The sequence below is a fragment of the Lagenorhynchus albirostris genome, chromosome 10 (genome assembly GCF_949774975.1).
Source record: "Lagenorhynchus albirostris chromosome 10, mLagAlb1.1, whole genome shotgun sequence".
NCBI classification, from domain to species: domain Eukaryota; kingdom Metazoa; phylum Chordata; class Mammalia; order Artiodactyla; family Delphinidae; genus Lagenorhynchus; species Lagenorhynchus albirostris.
The window spans coordinates 2,128,743-2,156,217 of record NC_083104.1 but is presented as its reverse complement, the minus strand read 5'-3'; the positions used below and the strand labels follow the sequence as shown (position 1 = coordinate 2,156,217).

The 27,475-nt window shown below is 55.1% G+C and overlaps 1 protein-coding gene across 4 annotated transcripts; it reads right to left on the bottom strand.

Annotated features, from left to right (window-relative positions):
* Window positions 1-2,645: 2,645 nt before the first annotated feature.
* On the bottom strand, window positions 2,646-27,475 carry RAB43 (RAB43, member RAS oncogene family). Of its 4 annotated transcripts, none has more exons than XM_060161033.1 (5): window positions 27,167-27,304; window positions 18,560-18,706; window positions 17,938-18,102; window positions 5,410-5,593; window positions 2,646-3,012 (listed from the first exon to the last, which is right to left on the bottom strand). In XM_060161033.1, exons 3-5 carry the CDS (start codon window positions 18,043-18,045, stop codon window positions 2,762-2,764), a joined length of 543 nt encoding a protein of 180 aa, XP_060017016.1. In that variant the 5' UTR covers window positions 18,046-18,102; window positions 18,560-18,706; window positions 27,167-27,304; the 3' UTR covers window positions 2,646-2,761. The 4 variants fall into 4 exon arrangements, with proteins under 4 accessions (XP_060017016.1, XP_060017017.1, XP_060017015.1 ...); XM_060161034.1 differs by having other exon boundaries at window positions 5,410-5,587; XM_060161032.1 differs by lacking the exons at window positions 17,938-18,102; window positions 18,560-18,706 and having other exon boundaries at window positions 5,410-5,587; window positions 27,167-27,475.

Here is a 27,475-nt window from a genome sequence, read left to right as displayed (position 1 = left end):
CCGTTGTCCCTTGGCCAAGTCCATCCGTCCGGGCCCATCTGACAGAGGACTTGGGCCCAGAGAGGTAGTGAGGCCCCTACCTGCCAGGGCACCCCAGAGCAGGCAGCCAGCAGCGTGCCCAGGGAGGCCCTGAGCGCTAGCATTTGGCTCTGAGACGGAGGACGGGAAGCCTCCATAGGAAATGGCTTCAGCCCAGGACGGGAACCTCGCAGGCCAAGGGTGGGTAGGGAAAGAACACATTCTTGCCAGGGGGTACGATGAGCAAAGGACCAGCTGGTCATCTGTGGGATTCTAAATGGCACGTATTCAAGGGCAGGGTCGGTAAGTGGGGCAGGGCAGGAAGGGGTCTGCCTGGACAGAAGCTGCTCCTGTGGGCAAGACGGTGCAGGGGAGAAGGAACGGAGCTGTGTGAGGCCTTGGATACCCGCGTGAGGATGGACATCCTGAGGGCCCGGGGGCGACTGGAAGGTGTCAGGATGGGGGAGGGACCTTTCATAGCTGCCCCCCTCACAGCAGCAGGATGGTGCCTGCGCTGGTGGAAGCCCAGGCCAAGGAGGTCAGGGAGGCATCCAGGGGAGGGGATGGGGCCCATCTGGGCAGAGGGGCCAGGGGCACGGTTGTAGGGTGGGGGAGAAAGTGGGGAGCCCGAAATGACCCCTGAGTTCTAGGCTACAGCCCTGGAGCGAGGCTGCTCCGTGCGGAGGATGGGTGGCAGGAGACCCACTGGGCCCTGGGATTGTGAAAGGAGAGAGTGAAGTGCTGCTTCCTTGGTTCTGGGTGAGGAAGGGCCACCGTGAGGCCGCCTCCCCTGTGCAGGGTTCCGGGCACAGGAGTAGGGGGATGGCTCACAGCCCAAGGTGGCAGGTGAGCCCCTGTCACCTGTGTTTCCTGTACCTGTGCACCCTGGAGGCAGACTGCCCGATGCTGCTGGCAGCCCGGCAGGGCTCCTTCTGGAGGAGGTGAGCTGGGGGCCTCCCTCCTTCCCTAAGCCCTGTGAGGCAGCCCTGGGCCCGGGGTCAGTACCTGTGCTCGCTGGAACTGGGGCGCAGTCCCGGCCACTGCTCCTTGCGTGCACCCCACCCCCCAGAGCAGCAGGTCTGTGCAAGGCGGTCTTCGTGAGACTTCTCTCCCAGCTGGGCCTGGACTGAACACCCAGCTCTGCCCAAACATCAGCCCCCTGCAGAGAGGTCATGGGGCTGGAGGACCTCTGCCCATGGCCTGAAGGGGGCCCCTCTCTGGGGAACCCCTCAGTGCAGGTGGAGGGGCTGGGCCCCATCCCATCAGCAGGGACGGGGGAGGGAAGCCAGGCAGCCTTCTTGCTCCCACTTCCCAGCCCACTCGGCCGACAGCGGGCTGACCCCTGCTCAGCAGCTCCTGGCCCGTCCAGGCCAGCGTCCTTCCCCACCAGGACCAGGCTTAGCCTCCGCGGCTGGAAGGGCCAGCAGCCCTGCCTGACCCGCCTCCTGGGGCTGCCTGGCAAGGTCTAACTTCCTGCTCTGTGTCCAGGCCTGCCTGGGAGGGTTTGACGCAGACCAGGTGCTAGGATGGAAGGCAGGGAGCCCGACTGCAGCTGTGCGGCACCTCTGGGCTCTCAGGGGCCCTGGGCTGTGTCTCCCTGATGTGGCCTCGCCCATGGCTCTGAGAGCAGCTGATTTCCTGGGGCCCCACACTGGGGCGGGGGGCCTGCAGGGCTGAACTGGACTGATGGGAGCGACTGGGATTGGCCTGGGAAGACCACCTGCTCCCCCAGTCCAGTCCCTGCGCTCCTCTGAGCTGTACCCAGAAAACGGTGCTGCTTCCAAGGGCCCCAGTGACCCTGGTCCCCTGCTGTCTAACCTCAGTGTCCAGCGTATGCAGAGACCATTAGAGTGGGTGGGCCCAGACCCAGGCCTGCCGGGGCCTTGCCTTTTCTGTGCGGGAAACTCTCTAAGCTGGTCTGGGAGCGGCGGGGGAGCTGGCACTCTGAACGTGGCACGAAGGATCTCTGCAAGTCAGGTGGGACAGGCTGGGCTCGGGGGTGCGAGCGTTTACTTTTCCCTTAAATGTCCGCACTCCTATCTCATTCCCACTAACCCCCAGCTTCCGAGAGCCAGAGCTAAAGGATTCACTGCTTTTGCAACCTGAGTGGCAAAACTTTGGGCCCCAAGCCAGCAGACAAGCGCTGTGGGCCGTGACCCACCGTTGTCCGGGTGAAAAGGAGAAGCTCCATGGAAATGGGAGAGGGAGGCCCGGCTGAGGCAGGAGCTGGCCTTGAAGGAAGGAGGGAGGTAGGGAAACCCCGGGACGAAGCTCAGGACTGAGTCTGCTGGGCCGTTGCTCCTGCACAGGAGGCCCTGGAATGCCCTGGGAGGACCCGGAGCTCCGGCCACATCCCTGGAAAGCAACACCCTGCTGCGGCCTCGTGTGAAACGGTCCTAACCAGGCAGCGTGTAGCCCGGGAGGCCCACTCCCAGCCCCTGGGCCAAGGTCCACACCGCTGGGCTCGCGCCAGTCCTGGGACGTGCCGCGTGTGGCGGGGACAGCAGCTGGCTGGCAGGAAGGGCCCCACACCCTACCCTGTGCCAACAGGGCCTCCCGTGGGAGGAATCCTGCTTCTTCCTTCCTGGAGGGCAGTGCTCCCATCAAGCATCCAGGCCACAGGCGGGGTAATTCCAGGCCTTTATCTGGCTGGCACCCTGGAGGCCAGCTCTGGAGGGCTGGGCGAGGAGGCCACAGGGCGGGAGGAGGTGGGGCAGCCCCGCCTGCCTGCCCTGCACCCCGGTCAGCACCCGCAGCCCCAGCTCTCTCCGACGTCCTTGCTGTCCAGCTGGATGTGGTCAGTGCCCTTCTCGCTGAGCAGAGGGCCCCCGTGCCGCATGACCAGCTCCGTGGCCACCCTCACGAAGGCCTCCTCCACGTTGCTCGAGTCCTTGGCCGACGTCTCGATGGCGCACAGGATGTCGTGGTGCTCTGCCAGGCTCTGCGCCTCGGCCAGCGGCACCTCCCTCAGCTCCCTGAGGTCCGACTTGTTCCCTGCGGGGAGGTGGGGCAGTGGTGAGGCCCAGGGCCCAGGTGGGCGCGGCTACAGCTGAAGGCAGCGGAGCCGGGAGAGTCTATCTTTAATGCTCTTATCCCATCCTTTAGTCCCTCATCTCATCTCTTCCTTATCTTTGCCAGGGGCCTGTGCATTTTACTGCTTTTTCCTAAGAAATAGAAGCGGGAAGGTTTGGTGAAAAGAACACGGTGCTTAGAGCTGGAAGAAGACCTGCGTAGAGACGCCAGCTTCCTGTCACCTGCTGTGTGACGCTCGGGTAACTCACTCCATCTCTGAGTCTCAACCCCTCATCTACGACGCCACCTTCTGCAGAGCAGACATTAAATGACACAGTGGACACAAGCTAGCACCTAGCGGGCACTCCACCAATGCTGAAGTTAAAGAAATCTGGCCTTGCTATTTTTTTTTGGCTAAAATTTTGTCATTTTTCTGATTATTTATGCTCTCATATTTTCCTTTGGAATTTTTTAATTCTCTGTAAGATTGTGGGTTTTGATTATTTTGCTTTTCTGATAATGAGAGCACAGACTACAGCTGCCCCTGAGAGCACGCCTTTCCTTCTCCCATGAGGTGTGAGATGTTTCATTATGTTTTAAATAATCTGGTCAATTGCTCCTTGGTCCAATTTCTACAAGAATTTTTTTTAAGTCTCTAAGTGATTGACTTTTATAATCTGATTATAGGGACAAAAAAATAGATAAGCATCTATGAAGATCTAGGGACTTCCCTGGCGGTCTAGTGGTTATGGCTTGTTGCTTTCACTGCCAGGGCCCAGGTTCAATCCCGCGTCGGGGATCTAAGATCCCACAAGCCAGGCAGAATGGCCAAAAAAAAAGAAAAAAAAAAATCTACAGTTTCTTCGGTAACCTTAAACAATGCAGCAACCAATTTCAATGTTAGGAACTTATTTGGATCCTGATTTCAACAAACTGAAAAGAAAACCACATGTGATATTTATGAGCAATTATAAATCTGACCCCAGATCAGCTAAGTTGATTGTATTAGGAGATGTCAGTATGTTTTAAATGTGAAAAGCGTACTGTTATTATATATGTTTAAGTGTTTGTATCTTTTATAGATTCATGCTGGAACATTTGCAAATGAAATCATTTGGTGTTGGGATTTGCCTCAAAATAATATGAGGTCGGGGGAGGGGCCGAGGGCTGAAATGACCGTGGACAGGACTTGCCGGCTCTGCTGAATCTGGGGTTTGTTACGCTATTCCTTTTATGTCCTTGTATAGAGTGCTCTATGATAGAATGTTTTCTTTTAAAAGTCCTGGATTGGGAATTCCCTGGCAGTCCAGTGGTTAGGACTTTGCGCTTCCACTGCAGGGGGCCCTGGTTCGATCCCTGGTCAGGGAACTAAGATCCTGCAAGCTGAGCGGCATGGCCAAAAAACTAAAAAAAAAAAAAAAAAAGTCCTGGATGAAAGGGGAGCATCAGGCCACGTAGGGAGGACTCCCTTCCTGCCCGGGGAGTCCAGTCCGCCTAGAACACCCACACCCCAGTCCAGGCCCATCTGCACTCGCTCACCTTAGAGGAATCAGCCTGACTGTTGGGACGAGCACCCCAGGGACCACACACATGGTCCAAAGCTTCTTGAATCCAGGCCCGAGAAGTTTATGCGGGAGGGAAAGGTAAAATGGAGGTCACGGCACCCCCTGCAGCGTCGGTTCTCAAAGTGGGATCACTGTGTCACCCGGGAACTTGTTAGAAATGCACACGCGTGGGCCCACCCAGTGCTCCCGAGTGAGATGCTCTGTGGGTGGTGCCGGCGTCTGCCCTCCACCAAGACTTCAGAGTGGCTGGGAGGGGCGTGGACACCTGAGAAGCACCCCCTGCAGGGTGGCCGACAGAGCAGGCCACTGAATCACGATTGGCCACGTTTACATGCTCACGGGCTATGTGGACAGGATAAATGACTTCACTTTTCTGACCCTCGGCCCCGTCCCTGACACATGAGGAGCAGGCAGGGTTATGAGAACACACATGATGAAGACCGAACTAGCCTGGACCAAGGTACGGCCACGTGGCGACCGCTTCCTGGCCTGCGTCGTCTCATTTCCACTTTGACTGTAACTTTACAAGTGATTAGCAGGATCCGAAGTTTCTTTTTTTTTTGGCTGCGCCTCATGGCACGTGGGATCTTAGTCCCCTGAGCAGGGATCGAACCCGTGCCCCCTGCAGTGGAAGCTCAGAGTCTTAACCACCGGACCAACAGGGAAGTCCCCGAATTTTCTAGATCATGGTCCTGGCTCCGCTCCTACTTGGCCAAGCTCAGCCCTCTCTGTGCTCTGTTTGCCCTTTGTTTAGAAAGGAGAGAGAGACTGAGACAGACAGACAGACGGGTGGACCGCAGGGGCCCCCGCTCACCGATGAGCAGCTGCACGATGTTGGAGCCCGCGTACTTCCTCACGTCCTCGATCCAGTGAGGCACCGACAGGAAGGAGCTCCTCTTGGTGATGTCGTATGCCAGGATGGCCCCGTTGGCGCTGCGGTAGTAGCTCTGGGTGATGGTGCGGAAGCGCTCCTGGCCAGCCGTGTCCCAGATCTGCAGCTAAAGGAACAGGGGTCCCGTGAACCCGGGGGTGCAGCCGAGCGCAGGGGACGGGGAGGCTGAGCCCCCAGACCCACCCCCAAAGTGCTGCTTCCGGGGGCAGGCCACCGGCCACAGCTCGGCAGGCCCCACGTAGGACGGGCCAGAAGGTGGACAGAGCGGAGGGGCCTTCTGAGCCCTTGGAAGGCAACTCAGCGGCCTAAGCAGGACGGTGGGAGCAACGTGGAGGTGGGCAGCCCCGTTTCCACCTCCAGAGTCCCAGGACAAGGGGGTGGGCTCTGCACCGTGGCGGGAAGCATGCTGGACCCCGAATCCTCTCTGCCCTGGACACCAGGCTCACTGCTGGCGCCATGTCTACTGCCTGCCCCTCTGGGCCGTGAGTGCCCGCTGCCCCCACCGTCGGGAGGCCCCCAGCACTCGGGCTCTCTCTTCTGCCTCAGCGGCGCCAGGGAAGATGCTCACGCTGGGCAGGGACGGCCCGGGGAGGCTCCTCTCAGGCGGCCTCTGCCATCAGCTGGCGCAGCCTGCTAACCCTAACCCCGGTTCCAACCCTCCTCCCGCCCAGGTCCTCACTGCACCAGCACCCATCAGGGCCGCTGCCGGGCCTGCCTGGATGGGCGCCCGGCGGGGCGGGAGCATCCCTGGCTTCCAGCAGCAGCAGCAGGATGGCGGCAGAGACCCCAGGTAGGGCGGCGGAAGCTGGGCCAGGGGCCAACCTGGATGGTCACTGGGCCCGGGCCAGGAGGCTGCGCCGCGGAGGGCATCAGAATGGGCGGGTCCAGGGCTCTCAGCGGCTCAGGGCCTGCCTTCTCTGCTCTGCAGACCACAGGTCCTCGGGGCCCTGAAGATGACATCCTGAGCCGCAGGCCATCCACCCTCCTCCACTGGCACAAGCACTCTGGGTGCCTCTCTATCCCGTTCTCAAGGGGCGTCCAGGGTGGGGACAGACCCAGAGGCCTCAGACAGTTCCTGCGGGCAGGGCTTCTGGCCCTGGCACTGTGGAGGTGACCACCTCTTCCTGGGCCTCACAAGAGGGGTCCACCGGGTGATGCACTCTGAGCCACGACTCGCCAAACCAAACTCCCCGCCTGAGACGTCCCATTTGCTCCGCAGAGTGAGAGCCTCCAGGAAGCAGGCCCCGGGGCACAGCTCACGCAGGGGTGACGTGAAAGGCGGGACCTTGGCACCACACCAGCCTGGGATCCAGACGACCTAGGACTCCCTTCCACACGCCAGAGGGGAGCATCAAACACAGAGGCCAAGCAGACACGGGAAAAGGCAAGTTGGCGGAAATAGAAACTAGGCAGAGTTTCTCAAAACAATCTCCAAAATAATCATCAGTGTTTTCAGAGATAAGAAAAGGTCCATGAAATGATAAAAGAACACTCTTATTTTAAGTAGAGGGAACATTCGGAAAGGAAAAACGAGCTCTTGAAAATTAAAAATATAACATAAATGAAAAATGCAACATAAGCGTTGGAAGATAAACTTGAAGAATTTCCAAGTAGGGGAAAAAAATGCAAAGAGATGGAAAAGAGAGAAAAGGAATTGTGGAACCAGCCTAGAAGGTCCACCATCAGGATAGTAAGAGTTTTGGAAAAAAAAGAATAGTAAAATCAAAGAAATGCTTCAAGAAAATTCCCCAGAACTGATTGAAAAGGCCCACTAAGTACACAATGGAGGAAAACAGACCCACACAAGACACTTGGCCTTGGGAACTCAAGAACAGTGAGGAAGAAGAAAGGACCCTAAAAAGTTGCAGGGAAAACAAAAGAGAGAAAGGAAAAACAGGTTTGAAGACTTCACCGAAAAGATCCATATTGCATTAGACATTCAATGAAACGATGCCTAAAATTACAAGGGAAAATAATTTCCAGCCTAGAATTCTCCACCTAATCACTGAGTCAAGTGTGATGGTTTAACAAAGGCATTTTCAGACATAGGGGCCTCAAAAAATTTACCTTCCTGCCACCCTTTCTAAGGAAGCTGCTGAAATCAACCAACACGAAGAAAATGGGGGATCCAGAAAGAGAATTCAACTCAAAAGAGAGGCGAAGGGAAACCCCGGGGTGGTAGGGAAATCCCAAGACAGCAGCCAAGCCGCAAGCCAGGATGCGGGCCGGTCGGGAGCCTCCAGTTCTGGAAGAGTATCTAGTGGCCGTGGAGACCTCCCTCCTTAAACAACCGGGAGACTGAGAAAAACACGGGAGGCTACTGTTTTCAGGATGCAAACAACACAGCACGAGACCCTAATCCTTGAAAGAAGCAAAACTCATGGAAGGCGCCTCACGATTGCCAGCACTCTACTGGGGACGGTTTTCTGACCACAGGACAGGGGGCTAGACTCCAGGCAGGGCATGGAGCCTGGAGCAGCTGGTGTGACTGGAATGAGGAGCGACGGGGGTGGGGTGGTAGTCCCTGGTGGGTCCTAGCCCACAGGCTCCGAGCACAGGGTGAGGCTCCCAGGTTCTAACCAGAGAGCGGCTCCTCCGGGGGTGAGAACACACCAGAGGTGGAGGCTGAACAGTGCTGGGGGATCTTCCAACCCAGCCACGGGGAAGAGGCCTCCTTAGGACCTTGCGAAGGACCCAGATATTGAGCTGAGACATCAGGAAGGCTGTGCCCTACGAGTGAGGACCATGGCAAGAGGCAGGCCTCCCGACACCTGCCCAAGAAACCCTAAACCAAGCTCTCAGGTTTGGAGGCCGCGTTCTGTCAAGGTGAAAGGCTAGAGAAACACTGTCAGACTTGCATCTCTCTGCCCTAACAGGACATGAAGACAAGCCACACAGGTTCAAGGTGATCAGTCAGTCACTGAATTGACTACTAGGACATGAATCAGTGCCCTTCCAACACGATGCAGAGTCACTAGCCAGTATCAACCAGTATTTCCAGTATACAATTAAAAACCTGCTAAACATGCAAAAAAAAAAAAATACAATTTGACCCCAAGAGAGAAAAGCAGTCAATAGAAAATGAGGCCAAAATGGCCCAAGTATTGGAGTTAGTAGACAAAGACTTTAAAGCAGTTATTTTAAATATAATCAGAGAATTAAAGGAAAATATGTTCGAAGAACTGGAACAAAATATCAGTCTAAGTGGGCAAATCGGGAATTTCAGTTAGAGAAACGGAAATTATTTCTAAAAACATATTTTAAGAGGGTCAAAATTCTAGAACTGAAAAGTACAGTAAGTGAAGTGGGAAATTCATTTGATGAGCTTAACAGCAGAATGGAGACAGAAAAAAAGAATCAGTGAACTTGAAGAAAAATCAATATACCAAGTATTTAATCTTTGATTAAATAAGATCTTAAGATAAGCCTCAATGAATCTCAAAAGATTGTATTCTTCTGTAAGAAGAATATTCTCTAGCCACAGGATATTCCTCTAGCCACAGAAAATCTAAAACAGAAATTAAGAACGCTCTGGGAGAGACTTCTTCAAGAAGATGGAACTGAGAGGCAGCAAGACGTTGCAGGGACAATTACACAGTATGTGGGGTAGATGAAGAGGGTGAGTGTGCCAATTAGGGGAGGATTTGGAGCTGAGTTAATGGTAAATACATAGACCCCACGCAGAAACAAGATGATCACGACCACCAGGAAAAACTAGGGAGCACAGGGAATGAAAGATAGTGCTACATGGCTCAGCCGTGAACAGCTCTCACTAACCAAAATGTGTTCATTCAGCCATTTCAACAGCGCTTACTGGACACCTGCTCTACGTTCTAGGTACCAGAGAGAGCAGAGGAAGCAGATGCAAATTCCTGGGCTCAAGCTTACAGTCTAGGGCAGGAGACAGATGCTAGGTAAGATAATAATAATACGGATATATATTTGTTTATATGGAAATACAGAATATAAATAAAATATCATAAAATAAGTAATACAATAATCAGTATGCTAGATAGTGATAAGATGGAAAAAACAAGCAGGGGAAGAAGTTATCAAGTATGGTGAGGAATGACGTTTTAAACAGGAAGGCCTCATTGAGATAACAGTTGGGTAAAGATCTGAAGAAAGTTAGCTAGCTGTGCAGATGCCTGCGAGACAAGCATTCCAGGGAGAGAGAGAGCAAGTGCAAAGGCCCTGAGGCAGAGACTTGACTGGTGCACGAAGATCAGTGTGCTGGGAGCAGAGTGAAAAGGGAGAGAGAAATGAGGGATGACTGAGGAATTGGGCCAGATCATGCAGTGCCCTGGAGACCACAGCAAGAACTTTGTCCTTCACTGTGAGTGAAGGGGAAGCCAGGGAGTTTTGAGCCAATCAAATTTATTTTTAAACAGGATCACTCTGACTACTGTATGGACAACAGATCAAAAGAGAGCAAGGACAGGGAATTCCCTGGTGATCCAGTAGTTAGGATTCCATGGGTTCACTGCTGAGGGCGCGGGTTCAATCCCTGGTCATGGAGCTAGGATCTCGCAAGCCGTGCAGCCAAAAAAAAAGAGGAAGGACAGAAACGGGGAGCTCAGTTGGACGGTTGTAGCCATAATCCAGGTAAAAGACCACAGTCGTAGCAGTGAAGTAAGGGAGAAGTGATCAAATTGGGGCTATGTTTTGCGAATAGAACTGAAAGGAACTTAATGCTGATCTAATCAACATTACCACACACCTCTACTGGGAGGATGCAAAGTGTGTGCGTGTGCGTGTGCGTGTGCGTGCGTGCGCACGCGTGCATGTGTGTGATGGGGGCTAGGGTAGTGCTGAGAGTTAAACCCTCATCTTCCAAAGCAGGAAGTCAATAGATGATGCGTGTACCTGGGGGAGGAGGAGTAGCAACACAAGCAAGAGAAGGAGAAACAGAGAAGAGCCGGAAGTGGTTGACCCTAGAGGCTGGGGGCAGAGGGGAGTATCCGGAGACCAAGCCTTGTTGAACCATCATACACAGTGTAACCGATAACAATTAAAAATAAAAACCCAACACAATAGCTACAGATTACAGTATCTGGGTCAACCAACTCGTGAAATCTGGACAGTAATGGAGGAAATATTTTTGGAAAGTAGGTCCTTCTCATGACTGGTAATACTCTCATCCTACTTCCCCACATCAGAGCCAGGGGAAGAGAAAAGCAGGGTCAGTGCTCAGGCCCGGCAGCCTGAGATCCTGAACCAGTCCCGTCACTTCCCACCTTGGTGTCTGCAGGCTAAAACCTAATTCACTTTTCATCTGTCAAAAAAGGTGCCGTAAGGGTGAATGATAGACTCAAGTGTGCTCAGAGCTGAGCGCAGAGAAGGGGCTGGATAAACGCGTCCCCTTAACGGTATTACTGAGCTGGCATCATTTGGGGCTGGCGTTTTTAATACACGCCAAGGAGCTTTAATGCAAAGTGGAACACGTAAAGGGCTCAAAGAAAGGCACACCGGGCTGTGTGCACGACCACACATTTGTTCATTCAGTACGAACTGAACGTCAGCCATGTCCCAGCCCCTGTTGGAAGGACTGGCAACGCTGCAGGGGGTGAAACAGGAACAGAGTTCCCTTTCCAGTTAAAAGGAGGCAGAGGAGAAGAAGGCCAGTGGGACACTTGCAGAGAGGGGGGACGAGCACCCTGAAGAAAGCAAAGTTAACGGGAGGGCCTCCCCGGACGGCACCTCCCAGGGTGGTCACAGAAGGTGCCCCTGGGCTGAGGCTCCTGCCAGTCGTGGGGACAGTGGTCAGGCGCAGGGGACAAAGGCCCAGAGGCAGGACAGAGCCTGTCTGCCACGATGGAAACACAGCAAGGGCGGCGTGGCCAGATGGCAGCAAAGCAGCACCCCGGAAGGCGAGGCCATCGGCGGTGCCGGAGCCACGGCCTGAGGTGGGTGTTACTTCACCGTGGTGGGAGACGGGGGCAGATCGTCCGAAGCAGGGGATGTGTATCAGACGCCTCTCATTCCGCTTCGCGTGTCTCAGCAGCACCCTGTGCTCCAGCCATTGTCACAGCAACCAGCCTCGCACAGAAACAGCCTTTGAGCTTCCCTGATCCTAGCCCGGGAGGCCCGCTGGAAACCACCAAGCACTCGGGACTCATGACCCAGATGAGAGAGACCCGCCAGCCTATGGACTGACACTCAGCCAGTGCAGGGCAGGGGATGCCAGGCCCGATCAAGCCCCACTTGCCCACAGAGGGACCAACATGAGAATGCAGCCTCCACAGCATTTCCTCCCTTCTCTGTTCTAGAAACAGATGAGCTCCGCGCACGCTCTTGCCTACGGCTGTCCTCAGGGAGCCCAGGCAAAGCCGGGACGTGCCCCGACTTATGTCTGTAAAGCTGCCGGCTGCTGGGTGGAGGACAGTCCTACAGAGGCGGACCTATGGCTTGGCCCGAATGCCCCCTGTGTTCCAAGAGCTGGGTGAAGCCAGGCTGGGAGCGGCCCCGCTTTCCGGGCAGCTGAGCACAGCTCCTCCACCAGGCAGGGCCCCAGGGAGGCTGGTGAGAAGGTTAATGAGGCTTATCAGACACCTGAGCTACCGGAGACCCAGACGAGCAGAGCAGCATCGTCCTGAGCCATCTCCTGGGCAGCACAGGCCCGGGCTCTGCCTTAGAAACCAGAGCAGGGACTTCCCTGGTGGCGCAGTGGTTAGGAGTCCGCCTGCCATCGCGGGGGACACGGGTTCGATCCCTGGTCCGGGAAGATCCCACATGCCGTGGAGCAACTAGGCCTGTGCACCACAACTACTCAGCCAAAAACTTAAAAAAAAAAAAAAGAAAATTAGAAACCAGAGCAGAAGTGCCGCGTGGACGCAGTGGGGACCTGTGCAGGGGTAGTGCGGGGACCCGCGGCGGGTGCCGGCCTCGCCCGGGGTCTCACGGGGCTGTGGGCAGAGACCGTGAGCCCCACGTCACAGAGGAGAAAGCCGGCTCTGGAGGTGCAGTGATTGGCCGAGGAAGGCATCTGGACATCGTGCTGGGTCCGAGCCCATCTGCCTGCCTGCTCCCCGGCACAGACCTCAGCAGGAGCCCAGCGCCCAGGAAATCACGGGTGTGGAGGCCCCTCTGCTCTGCGTTTCCCGCTCCTTCACACGCATCACAGCCAAGCCGGCGCCAGGCTCCCTGGGGACGGCCTCCACCCGCCCAGCGCCCGGCCCACGACTCGCACAGCAGCCACTGTGGAGCCGCCAGAACCCGGCTGAGATCCTGCAGCCCCTCCGCTCTCCGGCCTCCACCCTCAAGTGCGTCGTCCGAGCCCTCCGCATCGCCTGCAGGCCCCACAGGTCCCGACTTCCTGCCGTCACCCACCCCGCGTGCCCAGCTCCCGGGAGGTCGCATCAAGGCCCCTGCCTGAAACGCTCGTCCCAGACCCTCGCCATCCCAGCCCCGCACCCCACGGCCCGGCCTCAGCCTCTGCACCGCCTGGCTGGACACAAGCGTGCACGCACACTTCTTAAATGTTTACTGTCCCTACCTCACGTGGGACTCTTGAGGGCAGGGGCTGTGTCTGCCTGGCTTTCTGCATAAGTCAGGTAGAAGGTGCTCGATGAATACACGGTCCATCGGCTGGACGAGCACCTGCCTGCCAAATTGAAGTCACCACCCCCGCACACCTCCTTCCCCACCTGGAAGTTCTCCACCTGCACTCACTGGACAGACAGACGGGGGCCTCGTTCACGGATCACACCCGAGCCCCCTCCCCGACGCCCGCCCGCCACCCACCTCCCACCGGGCACATCGCCAGTTTCTCCGACCTTCCCAGCCAGGCTGTCTCATCTGACTTTGGGGGAAATTCTCTGGGCTGCTGATACCCAGAGTGAAGTCCGGAAGCATCTTTGGGGCACAGAGGGTAGGACTGAGGCCCGGCCAGGATGGAAAAGGGCTTCCAGAGCACGGATGCTCGGGAGAGGGCAGCTGCCCCCCTCCAGCTCTGCAGGGGTCAGTCAGGTGAGTTTCAGACGTGGGGTGGGGATTTCAAGGGGAAGTACGGCATCGAGGTGAGGGATGAGGCTATTTTCCCTTCTAAGCTCCACACCTAACAACTCCCAGTTAACACTGTCCCTCTGGGTCCCCACACCCATGAAGGGTGTTACCATTTTGCCATTATCTCCTTTTCTAGGATAGACTGCATTCCTCTTGACCTTTTGGTGAACTCCTACCTAACCGTCAGCGCCCCAGTTCAAGGTCACCTGGTCAGTGGAGCTTCCCCGATGCACAGGCCTGGGCCCCACACCAAGCGGACTCAGCTTTCTTTTCTTCGTGGTCCACAGCCCTTTACTCTTGCCTCTATGACAGCATACACCACAGAGGATGTCACCTGTCCCAAACTTGGGTGCCTTTGGGGGCCAGGAAAAGAACATAAAATGCAGCAAGGTGACAGAAAAGGATATCCTGCCTAAAGCAAATTCAATAAAAAACAAACCAGCAAATCACCACTGAGCAGGCCAAACAAAACGGTTCACGGTGGGAACTGGCCCAGGGCTGTATGTGCGGGGCTCCTGGTTTGTAACTCTGCCTCTCGCCATCAAGAACGGGCTCTGGGGACTTCCCTGGTGGCGCAGTGGTTAAGAACCCACCTGCCAATGCACGGGACACGGATTCAATCCCTGGTCTGGGAAGATCCCACATGCTGCGGAGCAACTAAGCCTGTGAGCCACAACTACTGAGCCTGTACTGTAGAGCCTGCAAGCCACAACTACTGAAGCCCGTGCGCCACAACTACTGAAGCCCACGCGCCTAGAGCCTGTGCTCCGCAAAAAGAGAAGCCACCACAATGAGAACCCCACGCACTGCAACGAAGACTAGCCCCCGCTCGCCACAACTAGAGAAAGCCCCGCGTGCAAAAACGAAGACCCAACGCAGACAAAAATTAAAAAACAAATAAAACAAAAAACGGGCTCTGGTGGGGACAGACCCCATCTCATTCCTTTGCAACCTGGCGCAGAGCAGGCGCCTGACCAGGAAGGAAGCCCTCTGAGGGCAGGTCCTGCGGTCAGGGCAGTGGGAGCGAGATGAGGCTGGCGGGGCAAGGGCTGCTCTCCAGAGAGGGTTCCCATGTGCCCCAGTAGGAAGTCAATTCTGCTTAGTAGGTTAAATAAACCTAATAAATAAAATCAACTGCACCGTTGGCGATTCAGGTCCCAGAACCTTTGTCCAGCACCATCCCTCCCGATGGAAACAGAAGAGGATTTTATCTGAACAGCCTTTCTCCCACAGGATGAGGCCGGCAGTGGGAAGTTCCTTGCTTCTTCATAGCAGAAAGGGACTTTGGAAAAATTAGTTCTCAAGACAAAACTCCAAAAACTGGTTGGAGAGACCCAAATACGAGCCCCCATGTAGCTGTTCATCGTGTCTCGGAATGTGGGGAGTCTGAACCAGGAGGTGGTCTGCAAGCTACTCCCCGGCCGGCCGCTGTCACTTCTGCCTCAGTCCTCAGGGAAGAGCTCAGCCCCTGGCTTGAAAGCAAGCCTCGGCCGAGAGGCAGGTGCACTGCCAGAAGCGACGGTAAGACCCTGCAAAACCTCCAATGTGTTAGCGGGTGAGACAGGCAGGAGGGGATGGAGCCTAAGTGAGGAGAACCGGGGCAGCAACACTGGACGGGGGCCGCGCGGACCTGACACAGACGCGCCTCCCAGCGGCTGACAAGGGCTGCGCACGGATTCCTGGGCCCAGGTTCCTCCCGCCCCAACTGCTCAGGATCCCGGCGTCAGAGGCAACTTTCTGTGTCCCTTGTCACCATGCAGCTCTCCCTGTAGAGCTACCACCACTGGAAGAAGGGAGGCGGGACCCCTGGTTCCCCGCCCTGCTCCACCAGCCGGGGGAGTGATCAGATGGTGATCAGATGGCTTCCTGGCATCTGTGTTTCACCTCCAGCATCTTGGGAACAGTGGTGGGAACCCAGGTGATAAAGGTGACAGACGCGCTGTGAGCCCCTCCAGGCTGACTGTGCCGGAGCTCCCTGTCTCGGGACATTCCATCCTCAGGCAGCCCTGCAGGTGCATCTCAGAGCCTTTTACAAGACGGGTCCCAGGGCACAGGAAAGGAGAGCTCAGTCTGACTCCGAAACCTGTGCCCTTCGCTGTGTGCATGGCTCCTCCACAGACCATGTCCTGTGCTTTTTTCATGAAACCCCCTCCTCCTGCAGGAATCAGTCAGCCTGTCCTTAAGTCCCGGCGGGAAGAAAGGCCCAGCCTCCGCGCATGGGGGATGTGGGCAGCCCGAGCTCCCGGTGCAGCGAGGAGGGCCTGGGGAGCTGGTGGCCCTGTGCTGGCGACCAAGGTGGGACTCACAGGTGGCCTCTTACCTGCTTGTAGCCCCTTCAGGCACAATGCGGTACATGGGGACAAAACCCAGGCAGGACATCAGGCAGCAGTCTGTGCCCCCCAGGGAGGTCAAGAGCAGGGGCCGTAGCACCCGGACCAGGACTTGCGGCTGGGCCGCCACCCAGCATCAGACAAAGCCAACCCATTCGCTCGTTGGTCCAGAGCATACCTTCCAGCATGACCGGAAGGCGGCTCCCACGCCCCACGGGGCCCCACTTCCCCTGATTGGATGAACACCAGGCCCTCTCCTGCTTCCGGGGCTGCACACGAACACGGCCCTGGAGCACAGCCCCTGTCTTTCCTCACTGGGAACTGTCCTCCTTCAACGCCCAGCTCCAAGCCCGGGAAGAGGACTGCGCATCGTCTGTGTCCTGGGCACCAGGCAAGCAGCCCCGTGACAGCATGGCACCCGAGCAGGAACAGTCCGAATTTCAGATATCTGGTCCTGCTATGGCCACAGTAAACACACGTGTGCTTGTAAGGCCGCATGATTCGGTTCCTGGTTTGGCAGTTCAGTCCCTGCAGCAGCAGTATGGACGGCACTCATGCTACTTAGGTGCTTGCACGTCTGTCGCCCAAGCCAGACATGAGCTCCGAGGCACAGGGACACATCTCATGTGTCTTCCTTTTGTAGGTACTCAGAACAGCACCTGGGAGAGAGGAGGTACTCACAGAACAAACCCTGAACCCACTGACGTGCAGTTTCTGTCCTGGGTGTCACATGGAAACTTCCAGCCAACAACCACAGTTAAGCTCGACAGAGCACCTTCTAAGTTTCAGGTGTTTTTCCCTTTTCATCTCACTTAACTGTTGCTCCAGAGAGAAGAGGCCAGCTCAAGGCCCTGGCTCTTAAATTATAACCCAAGAAACAAAGGAAAATGGAGCAAAAAGGAATCTTTAACAATAAATGTGAGTGGAGATCAAGCTTGGCCTCACCTCCAGCGGGGGACCTTCATCACGTCCCGCCTGCCGTGGGGCAGTGTGGGTGCAAACATTACCCGTGAGTCATTCTCGCCAAAACCCTTCCACCCGAGTGTCTCTGAACCTCTAAACTCAACCTCCAGCTTACAGAAAATACAAAGGATAGAGGAACAAGGGAAAAGACACCACGAGGGAAACGGGAGACAAATCCAGAAAGCGACTCTTAAAAAACAACAGTCATCAAAACAGAAGTGAGGCATCGTTCTGGACTAAACCCACACTGGACTCCAGCTCAAGGGGGAAAACTCTATAAAAGACATTTTGGAGGAAGTTGGGGAAACTTAAAAATGGACTAAGTAGATGCTTATAGAAACAATGATTTGCTTAGGTATGATAACACACTGTGCTTATTCTCAAAAGCTGTATGTCGAGGTATCCAGGGGTGGAGTATCACGCTATCTGCAACTTACTTTCAAATAAAAAAATTTATATTACACATACAAAAAGATAAGGCAAATTCAGCAAAACACAAGCAATTGTTAAATCTATGTAGAGCATATATGGGGCTCACTATGTTATCCTTCCAACTTTCCTATATTTTTAAACATTTTCATAGTGAAAAATTGGGAAGAACAGAAGTGTTAATAATATCCTGAGAATGAAAATCTTACTGATGGGAAAAAGTACCAACTGGAGATCTTGGAAATGAAAAACGTAATTGTCAGAATACAGAAACTAAAAGATGAAATGAACATCGGAATAGAGGCAGCTGAAAAGTAAATCAGGGATCTGGAAGGTGGGGCACGGGCTGCCAGAACACAGCACAGCAGAACACGCTGTCACTACAGAGGCCAGACCCTAAGCCCAGCTCCCGCCCTGCGCAACCTCCAGAGGAGAACAGGGAGAAGGACAAGAAGGAATGAATCGAAGCAACACAAGCAAATCCCACAGAGCTTCAGGAACACGGGACTTTTCATATTGATTACACCTACTGAGTTCACAGAGGATGAATGGGAATATCCCATCACCTGGAGAGAGTGCTTTACTCACCTGCCAGGACACACGGGGAAGGCACAGTGTCAGGTGCAGACGCACAGAACGACACGGTGAGTGTGACTTGGGGGTGGATGGAGTGCTAGGAAGAAAAACTAAGCAGGGCTAGGAAGGGATGAAAAGTAACTCAGACCTCAAAAACATGACCCAAGGACCCCGCGACAGTGTGTGGTTCCATGTACACGTGTGTCCAGAAGGGGCAGCTCCACAGAGATGGGCTGGGGGAGAGTGGAACAGGCATGACTGCTGATAGCTACCAGGCTCCTGTCTGGGTGATGAAAATATCCTAAAGTTGACCCTGGTGAGTATTCAAAACAACAGGAAAAAACACTGAATTGCACACTTTAAATGGGGGAATTCACAGTATATGAATTATATCTCAATAAAGATTTTTTTAAAAAGGAACTTGGTGGAGTACTACTTTGGACAGGATGGTCAGGTAAGGCTGCCTTACGTAAAGCAAAACAATAACGTGTTGATGTACATACACACGTACACACACACAGAGCAAACTGCCCCAGGCATCCTAGCACACGGGGGCCTTCCATCTCCCCGGCTCTTGCATGGACCCCACTCTGCAAGCTGAGGTTCCGGACCCACCTCCAGCGCAGACATGCCCCTCCGCCTCTCCCCGCCCCCCGCCCCGCCCTCTCCCTCACTCGCTCCTTCATTCAGCCAATACTGGTCAAGAGCTTATTCTGGGGAAAATAACCTGATGCAGACCGCAGAGCTGGGGTTTACATTGAGGTATTTACCTTGTGATTTCAATATTAAGGTTGATTTTTCCCATGTATTTCATCTGTAATGCAAACATGGCAGATACAATTCATAGCTGGCAAACTGAAGTTTATCCTGTGATCCACTTTTTTTCATCATGAAATCATCCACTGTTCGTGTCCCCACTACAGATTTAAAACCCGAGAGCAAAAAACAAGTTAAACCAAAACAATAAAAGTGCTTCACTGAAAAATATAAACAGAGTATTTTTAATTTAAAAAAAAATCTGATTTTTACACTTCTCAGACATAAAAAAAGGCAGAGGTGGGGACTACCTGGCTTGAAACTACAAGGAACTTTCCTCAAGGAAAATGGAATCCCTCAGTGATGTGGTCCAGCCTCCTCACATGGCGCCCAAGGAAACTGACATGCGTTAGGGAAATGACCCGCCGACTGTCTGCGTGAGGTGGAGGTCACCGCTGCAGGCCTCTGGGATCAGGATGAACCTTGTCACCCACACATGGCGACTGCCCTCGGGCAAGGCCCGGCCTGACGTGAGCCTGGACTCTGCTTTCACAGTCAGATCTCATCTGGGACCAAAGGCCTCCTGACAGCGTGGCAGGCTCTGCTCCAGTGGCCTCTGACCCTTCTGAGTCATCAGACCCACCCTGTGATCCCACATCCGGAAATACTTATGCAATTTCCCAAGGAGACCACTTTGAGAGGGACAGGTCCTAGCGACACATCTAAGCTCCAGGTTGTTGCCTTTTAAACAACCTGTGTGGAAAGTCACATACCTGGTCTAGGGCTACCCTGACCTCTTCCTGGGGTAGGAGAGGGAGGCCTGCAAGGCCAAGCAGGACAGGTAAGAAGGGAGGGGATGCGTATGTAACCCACGGAGAAAGGCGCTGCTAGTGACTAACGGTCCTGACTCACTACATCCCCAGAGCAGGTTGCAGACGCCTCTACCTACCAGCACTGGCTGTACGTTCAATAAAACAGCATTACGGGGCTTCCGTGGTGGCGCAGTGGTTAAGAATCCACCTGCCAATGCAGGAGACACGGGTTCGAGCCCTGGTCCGGGAAGCTCCCACATGCTGCGAGGCAACTAAGCTAATGTGCCACAACTACTGAGCCTACTCCAGAGCCCGCAAGCCACAACTACTGAAGCCCGCGCGCCTAGAGCCCGTGCTTCACAACAAGAGAAGCCACCGCAATGAGAAGCCCACGCACCGCGACAAAGAGTAGCCCCTGCTCACCGCAACTAGAGAAAGCCCGCGTGCAGCAACGAAGACCCAACACAGCCAAAAATAAATAAATAAATTTATAAAAAAATAAAACCCAGCATTACGTAGCCCATTCTAGAAGGCAGGCGCTTTCTTTTGTTCACACTGGCCATAAGCACCACTTCTGCCAACTAATCTGAATTAATAAGGATTTGTTTAACAAGCAGATGGCATCAGTATGTTGATGTGACCCCGCTAATCAAAATGCAAGAAAATGTAAAATGCAAGTGATACACGACGGCCCAGACTTCACATTGGTCCCAAACCTTTCCATGCGTGTGTTCATGCACATGTGTCTGTGTGCGCCTGCGCGCGCATGAGCTCACACACGTGCGTGTGGCGGCTGGTAGTGGTAGAGGGCGTGAACAGCAATGAGGAAAAGGCGCCACACGAGGAGCTGGCAGGCAAGGTTCTGGTTCAGACCTGCCGCACATGGCCTTCATCTCCCCGTCTGTGAAATGGGGTCTCACCGGGTGGCTGCAAGGACCAGGCAGAACAGAGCACGAGAACAGTGGTGAAAACTCAGGAGATGGGGGACTCAGGGAGGGAGGGCTGCCCCCTTACTACTAAGCTTCACGATCCCTCACGCCCAAAGCCTCTCTGCAAGGGCCACACAGGACTGACAGAAGGAAGGAAAACGCAAACAGGCCGAAACACCAAAGGGATGGAAGCAAAGAAAGGAGGCAGGTGGAGGCCCTGAGCTGTGAGAAGGCCCGGTCTGGGCGATGCCACCCCCCTGTGACCCCAGTGGGCTCGCCTTTTCACACACAGCGGTCCTCCACGGCACGGACATGGGGATTCTGCCTTCATTTCATAGCTGGGGAAGCAGATCGGTGCACGAGGGCAGCTGGGCAGCCAGGCTGAGAAGCTGAGCCTCCCGAGCCCCAGGCCATCATCTCTCTCTGGGGACCCACGCCCGTGTCAGCTCCCACCTGCTGATGCTCTGCTGTGCGTCAGGTCCTTAAGCTCGGGGTTGACAGATGAACAGATCAGGAGCGGTGATGCGACGTGCCCCAGGCGGCAAAGCCAAGATTGTGACCTGGGGCCCGAGGCTCTACCACTGGCCCCCTTTCCACCATTTCCCACAGCACGTGCTGCCTCGGAACTGGCAGAAACCTCAGGAGGCAGGTTCGTTTTGCCATGAGGATGATTGTCACCGACATCAAGAACAGATTTCTTGGGCTTCCCTGGTGGCGCAGTGGTTGAGAGTCCGCCTGCCGATGCAGGGGACACGGATTTGTGCCACGGTCTGGGAAGATCCCACGTGCCGCGGAGCGGCTGGGCCCTTGGCCCATGGCTGCTGAGCCTGCGCGTCCGGAGCCTGTGCTCCGCAACAACAACAAAAAAAAGAAGCACTTTCGGACCAGGAGAGCGATGGAGCGCAAGGTCCCGCAACGTGGAGCCCGGGCCCCAGGGCAGAGACTGAGCTCTGTGTGGGAGGACCCTGGCTGCCTTCCCAGCATGGGGACAGTGACCCCAACAGAAGGCCGAATAAAGGGGCGCAGCTGTTCAGGGCCAACCCGCGTGCGCGTCCCCTGTGAGGTGCACAGACCAGTTTACATAACAGGTCTTTGTGTCGTCCCAGATAAGGGTGGGTGAGCAGAACTCAGATGTGTTCAGGATTTAGAACCGGCTGAGATTTCCCGGGGGCTGGGGAGGTGGGGAGGGGCAGGTTAAGAAATAATCCTAATAATAATCCCTAGGGAGGAAAATGCTAACAACAGCAACAATCAAATAATCTCTTATGTTTGTAATTCTTTGGTTTTATTCACAATAGCACTTTCAAGATAGACAAGAGATGGGTAGCATTGTCTGCCTTCTCTTACAGGGCGTCAGAAATGGAAAGGAGGGTGGTTGTTTTTTTTTACGGTACGCCCTTTTATGTCTTTGAAATTTTGAAATTCTGAACCATGTGGATGAATTATCCAAAAACATACAAGGGGAATTTTTAACTATTTTGAGCATGTCCATAGCCATCCAACAACCCTGAGAAGTAGGCAGAGCAAAGATCATTCGTTCCATTTCAAAAAGGACGAAGCCCGCGGCTCCAAGAAGGGACAAGGAACTGGCCAGGGCTAGGATGAGGTTGCAACAGACCTTTGGACACCTAGTCCAGGGTTCTCCTGCAGAGACATCACCGCTGAGACACCAGCAGCTCCCAGAGTTGCCCCCAGCTTCAGCCTGCACAGCTAGAGCCCAGTGAACTCACACAGGGCCGCCCGGGGGCCCACGCCACGGCCAGAGCCTTCCCACCAGCAGGGCTGCTACGGGAGCTGCCCAGGGCTGCCTGTTGCTCTGTTAGCTGACAGCACCCTGAAACTCCTTGGGGTTTCCACCCTCATTCCTGAAAATCTAGAAAATGCCCAACTCCATTCGCTTCTCTCCAAGTGCGGTGACCACAGTTGTCTTTTCGCTAGAGTCATTAACATGCAGATCTCAGGGCCATCGTTACGAACTGAGAGGGACTCAGAAGGGTAGTCAAGTGTAAAAATAGGCGCTGCAACTAGGAGCCAGTGAGACCCTGGGTTCAAAGCCTGGTTTTGCCACTGACTTGTGTGGGGCCTTGGGCGTGTCGGTCACTTCCTTTATTGTGGCCTCAGCTTCCTCCCTATAAATAAAAATCAATGAACACACAGGTAGTGAGCACCGTGTGTCTGACACTATTGTAGGTGTGGGGATTCACAGGTACGCAAGGCGGTGTCCACTTTCAAGGAGCGGAAACTGTACGGGAGAGAACCACAAACAAGGGAATGTCAAGTCCTGGTAAATGCTATGAACCTACCCCGTAATGGGACGGAGGGGCTGGGAGGTCAGGGAAGGCCTCTCTGAAGAGGTGGCCTGTGCAGTGACAGCCGAATGATGAAGCAGCTGTTACATGGGGATCTGGGGGTGGAATGTGGCAGGCAGGGCAGCAGATGCAAAGGGCCTGAGGCAGGCATGTTGGAAGGACAGAAAGGGCCAGTGAGGCTGGGGACTGAGTGTGGGGCAGGGGCAGGGAGATGAAGTGGCCGAGGCAGACAGGGGCCCAGCTCTCCAGGTCAGCTGTTGGGATGTCATTCTGGTCGCAAGAGAAAGTGACTATAGAAATAAAGGGATTTAATTCAATCTGTGATGTTCCCCACTTTTAATTTTTTTAGCAGCAGAACTCTTCAGTCAAGGACATGCGGAACCTCAATATAAAACTGGATAAAAGTAAGCTAGTTAAGGCCCTTCTGACCCTGCGGTCTCGCGGCCTCCCCGCTTCAGTCCGCAGCTCCCCAAGCACAGAGCAGCTGGAAAAGCGCTAGGTGATCTCTCTCTGAGGTTCCTCAAGAGCTAACAAGAGCCAGCAAGCACAGGACCGGCGGCTTTGAGATCCTGCTGGATGCTTTGCTGGACCCCAGACAGGCCTGGGAAGGTTTTAAACTAAATCCCTGATGTGAACATGCTTTCTGCAGAAACAACGACGACAAACTCTGGTTCCTCAAAGGTTCCAGTTAAAAACCACTATGTTGAAACTATAGGGACAGAAAAGAGCTCAGTGGTTGCCAGGGCCTGGGGTGAAGGGAGGACGCTGACACAAAGGGACACGGGAGAACTTTCCGGGTTGATGGAAGGAATCTATGCTCTGAATGTGGTGGTGGTGACAGGACTGCATAGGTTTGTCAAGGTTCACAGAACTCGACACCTGAAATGAGGCACATTTACTGTGTGTCAGCTGAACTTCAATAAACTTGATTTCTTTAAAATCACATTGCTGGAGGAAGCTAGGGTTAGAGGTTACCGGTGAGGCTAGAACCCCGAACGTGGTCGGTTGGAGCAAATATGTCTGTCCGGAGGCACATTGGGAATCCTGAGTATCTGACCAAGAGGATACCACAAAACCCAAGGTATCAGCATGTCAAGTCAAGACTAGACACTGTGAGCAGTTCAGAGTTAATCACAAGAAATCAAGAATTTCGTGGCATCTCCTGTCTTCACCCAAATCACCTTCTACTGAGCTCTTCAAAGACTGATATCTTCTTCCTGGGTGCCTGAGTGTATCTTACCAGCTCCCCAGCATTGCCAGACTGTGCCATGAATGGATTATGCTTCCGATGAAATCCCTGACGGCGTTTTGTTCAGTCTCCACCGCAGGGTTCTTGTGTATTCTCAAGCACCCTCTCTGGGTTTCTGCTCTGTAGCACTGCAGGCTGATTAACTTTCCAAACCACAGGGCTCTCCCTTTGTTAGTCTCCTACACTCTTTCATTGCTGGCATTATTCTCTCATTTCAATCTATATTCAATCTAATTTCAAATTTCTTTAGCTTTCTAAAATTCTGTAGACTATCTCCATTCAGTCTTTTCTAGCCTTTTTTTATTTTTTAGAAATTCACCTTAGTTTTCTTATCTCCATACAAACTAGTCATTTCCTTTTTTCTTCTTAGTCTTTACTTTTCCTGAATATCTGCTAATAGCCTTGATCTTAAGCACTCAAACTCATTATAGACTAAGTACTCTTCATTTTTATTTGGTATTTAATTCTGTTTCTTATGTCAAAGGAAGAAATGTATGTGAAAGCCTTTTACAAACCAGAAAGCACTATGCACTCGTATAACTTATTGAGATTAACAAAGGACCACTGTGCCTCTTTTCAAGCTTTCTGCTCCTTCTGAGCCAAAAGAACTTCTCCGTAGAGGAGGGAAATATTGAAGAAAAATAAAGCAATGGAATTGTCTCTTAAAAAAAAAAAATCACATTGCTGGAAGACACCCCAGAGATAGTTTATGGGTGAGGAAAAACGACCTGCCCCCGCTGAGTCCCGAGAGCCCAGCACCCAGGGCCAGGGAGGCTGTCCTCTCACCCAACCCACCCAACTGCAATTCACAGCCTCTTCAGTGCCTGGGCCTCAGGATTCTCTGGCTGCAAGATCAAGAAGTAAATACTTGCACAGGCTTTCCCACTCCATGCAATCAGAAGCAGCAGTCTGGTGTAGGGAAAGACCCCAACGCCCTGGAGTCCGAAAAGCTGGAAGAAAACTTGCACGTCTGTCACTCCCCAGCTGTGTGCCTGGGGAAGCCTGCCTGCCCCGTGTGAGGTGGGGTTAATCACAAGAACACATCTGTAAAACAGCTGGCACACATCAGACTCTGGAGAGGGGTGGCCGCTGTTAACTCTTGGGGGGGTTACCATGCGTACACTGCTCTCCTGATCCCAGAACCACCCGGCTGCCTCCCGAGTAGAACAATCTGAAGGTGACTAGCAGGAAAAGAAATCTCGAAGTGCCTGCCCTGCATTGCATAACCTGTGCTCGGTACACAGTGCACCCAGGGCTCCTGCACAGGTTATCTCGCCAGGTAAACAGGAACACCCAGCCCCTCCTTGACCACCGTCAGAACCGGGAGTGGGGAAAGGGGAGGGGAGGGGGAAGGAGAGGGGAGGGGGAGGGAAGGGAGGGGAGGGGAAGGGGGAGGGGAGGGGGAAGGGGGAGGGAAGGGAGGGGAGGGGAAGGGGGAGGGGAGGGGGGAAGGGGGAGGGGAGGGGAGGGGGAGGGGAAAGGGAGGGGAGGGGGAGGGGAAAGGGGAGGGGAGGGGGAGGGGAAAGGGGAGGGGAGGGGAGGGGAAAGGGGAGGGGAGGGGGAGGGGAAAGGGGAGGGGAGGGGAGGGGAGAGCGGGGAAGGGGAGAGGAGGGGGAAGGGGAAAGGGGGAGGGGAGGGGGAAGGGGGAGGGGAGGGGAAAGGGGGAGGGGAGGGGAAAGGGGGAGGGGAGGGGAAAGGGGAAAGGGTGAGGGGAAGGGGAGGGAGGGAAAGGGGAGAGGATGGGGAAGCGGAGAGGAGGGGAAAGGGAGAGGAGGGGGAAGGGGAGAGGAGGGGGAAGGGGAAAGGGGAGGGGAAGGGGAAGGGGAAGGGGAGGGGAGGGGGAGGGGAGGGGAGGAGAGGGGGAAGGGAGGGAAGCGGGAGCAGGCAGCCCGATTGTTTACGCCTATCCTTCAACTCGCCACTTCCCCGTGGCTGTTGGCAGCGTCTCAGGGCACAGACTTATCCGTGGACCCCATCCCACAGCCTTCCCTCGCCACCTGCTCCAAAGGGTGGTCCCGAATAATGACTCAAAGCTGCCTGCCACACCTTGTTCTTTTTTCCTATCCTAAGGAGATTCAAAACACACAGAAACCCAAAAGACTGTTAAAAAAAGAAAAGAAAAAAAAAGCAACCCTTCTGGCAGGGAGTTTCCGCTTCCCCTGTCACATCAACTCCAAAGGCACCGTGTGCATGGAAAAGCTTTTGGCTGACGTTTTCTCCATGCTGGGTCGGAAGGGAGAAATTATCCCAATTTTGCAGAAATAAAGAGCTAAGCATCCTGCCAAAAGCCAACCGGTAGCAGGCCCACAGCAGCCCAGGGAGGCCCGGTGCCACAGTATCGGGGCTCACGGGACTCAATCACCCGGCTCCACCTGAAAACACGGAGATACCAGGAGATGCCCTGGCCCTGTGCTGCCCCGCCCAGGGCTCTTAGGAGCCGTCCCGGAGTCGGTGGGAACTCAGATCCACCAAAGAGGGCAAAGGATTTCCGTCCGGCGCAGTTCAGTTAAGTTCCCGAGCAAGAACAATGGTCTCTCACTCCGTTCGGGAGAGCGGACACCCAGGTTAAGAAACTGATTCACTAATCACAAATATTAGTTATCTGACCACTGCCAGGACTCTGTGGCAGCCACATCCTGCCGGTTTAGTGCGGAGCCACTGCCAAACCTCGGTCCTCTCCCCCACCTTCCGGGGCCCGTGAAGTTTTCAGTTCCTCTCGGGCTGCAGCTGGGGGAGGGGACCCGGGCCGCCCCGGCCGAGGTAAAGTTCCACCACCAGGTCCACAAAGAGACTGCAGGGAGGCGTGGCCAGGCCGGAAATTCTGACAAAAAGTTTTGGCCCTCCGGTCCTAGAAGCAACTACTTCCTGGTCCCTCCTAGTCGTGGGGGTGTCCCTTTCTGCCTGGGGTCCCCCCCCGAGGGCCGAGCTGGGGCTCTCCACCGCGGTGGGGCGGGGGTAGGCCTGCCAGGCGCCCCCCGTGCCCGCACCCGAGGCGCTCTGCCGCCAGGCACCGGAGACGCTATTCTGGAGCAAAGTCCCCCAGCGTGTAGCTCGGAGGGCAGGGCCTCTCCTCCGCACTCCCCCCAGCACGCGCACCCCAGCGCCCCGAGGCCCCGCGCTCTGCGCCCAGAGGCCGGCCCCAACGCCCAGGCCCAGGCCTGCTCGGACAGGGGGCCAGAGGGGACCCCAGCCCCCAAGGACCAGTCGGGTGCTCGCCGCGGCCCCCGACCCCGACCCCTCCGGGGAGACCCTCCAGGGCCCTGGCCGACCCCTAGCGCCATGGGGCCCGGCTGCACGGCGGCCCCGAGCCGGGCCTCCCCACCTTGACCCGCTGGCCCTGGATCTCCAGCGTCTTCATGGTGAAGTCCACGCCGATGGTGCTGCCCTGGCGCTCGGAGAAGACGCCTGTCTTGAAGCGCTGCACCACGCACGTCTTCCCCACGCTCGCGTCGCCCACCAGCACCAGCTTGAACAGGAAATCGTACTGCTCGTCCGGGTCCCCCGGGCCCGGCCCCGCCATGGCCGCGGGAGCCCAAGGGCCGGCACTCCGGACGCTGGGGCGGCCTGGGCTCGCGCAAGCCGCGGGCCGCCTGGCGACGTGGAAGCGCCGCAACACCTGGGGAAGGGGCGC

Coding starts and splice junctions, on each gene's coding strand:
- RAB43 (XM_060161031.1), bottom strand. CDS start 27,364: ATGGCGGGGCCGGGCCCGGGGGACCCGGACGAGCAGTACGATTTCCTG. Junction 5,594..27,166: donor TCCAGGGCCAGCGGGTCAAG/GTGGGGAGGCCC, acceptor CTGTTCCTTTAG/CTGCAGATCTGGGACACGGC. Junction 3,013..5,409: donor CATCGTGCAGCTGCTCATCG/GTGAGCGGGGGC, acceptor ACCTCCCCGCAG/GGAACAAGTCGGACCTCAGG.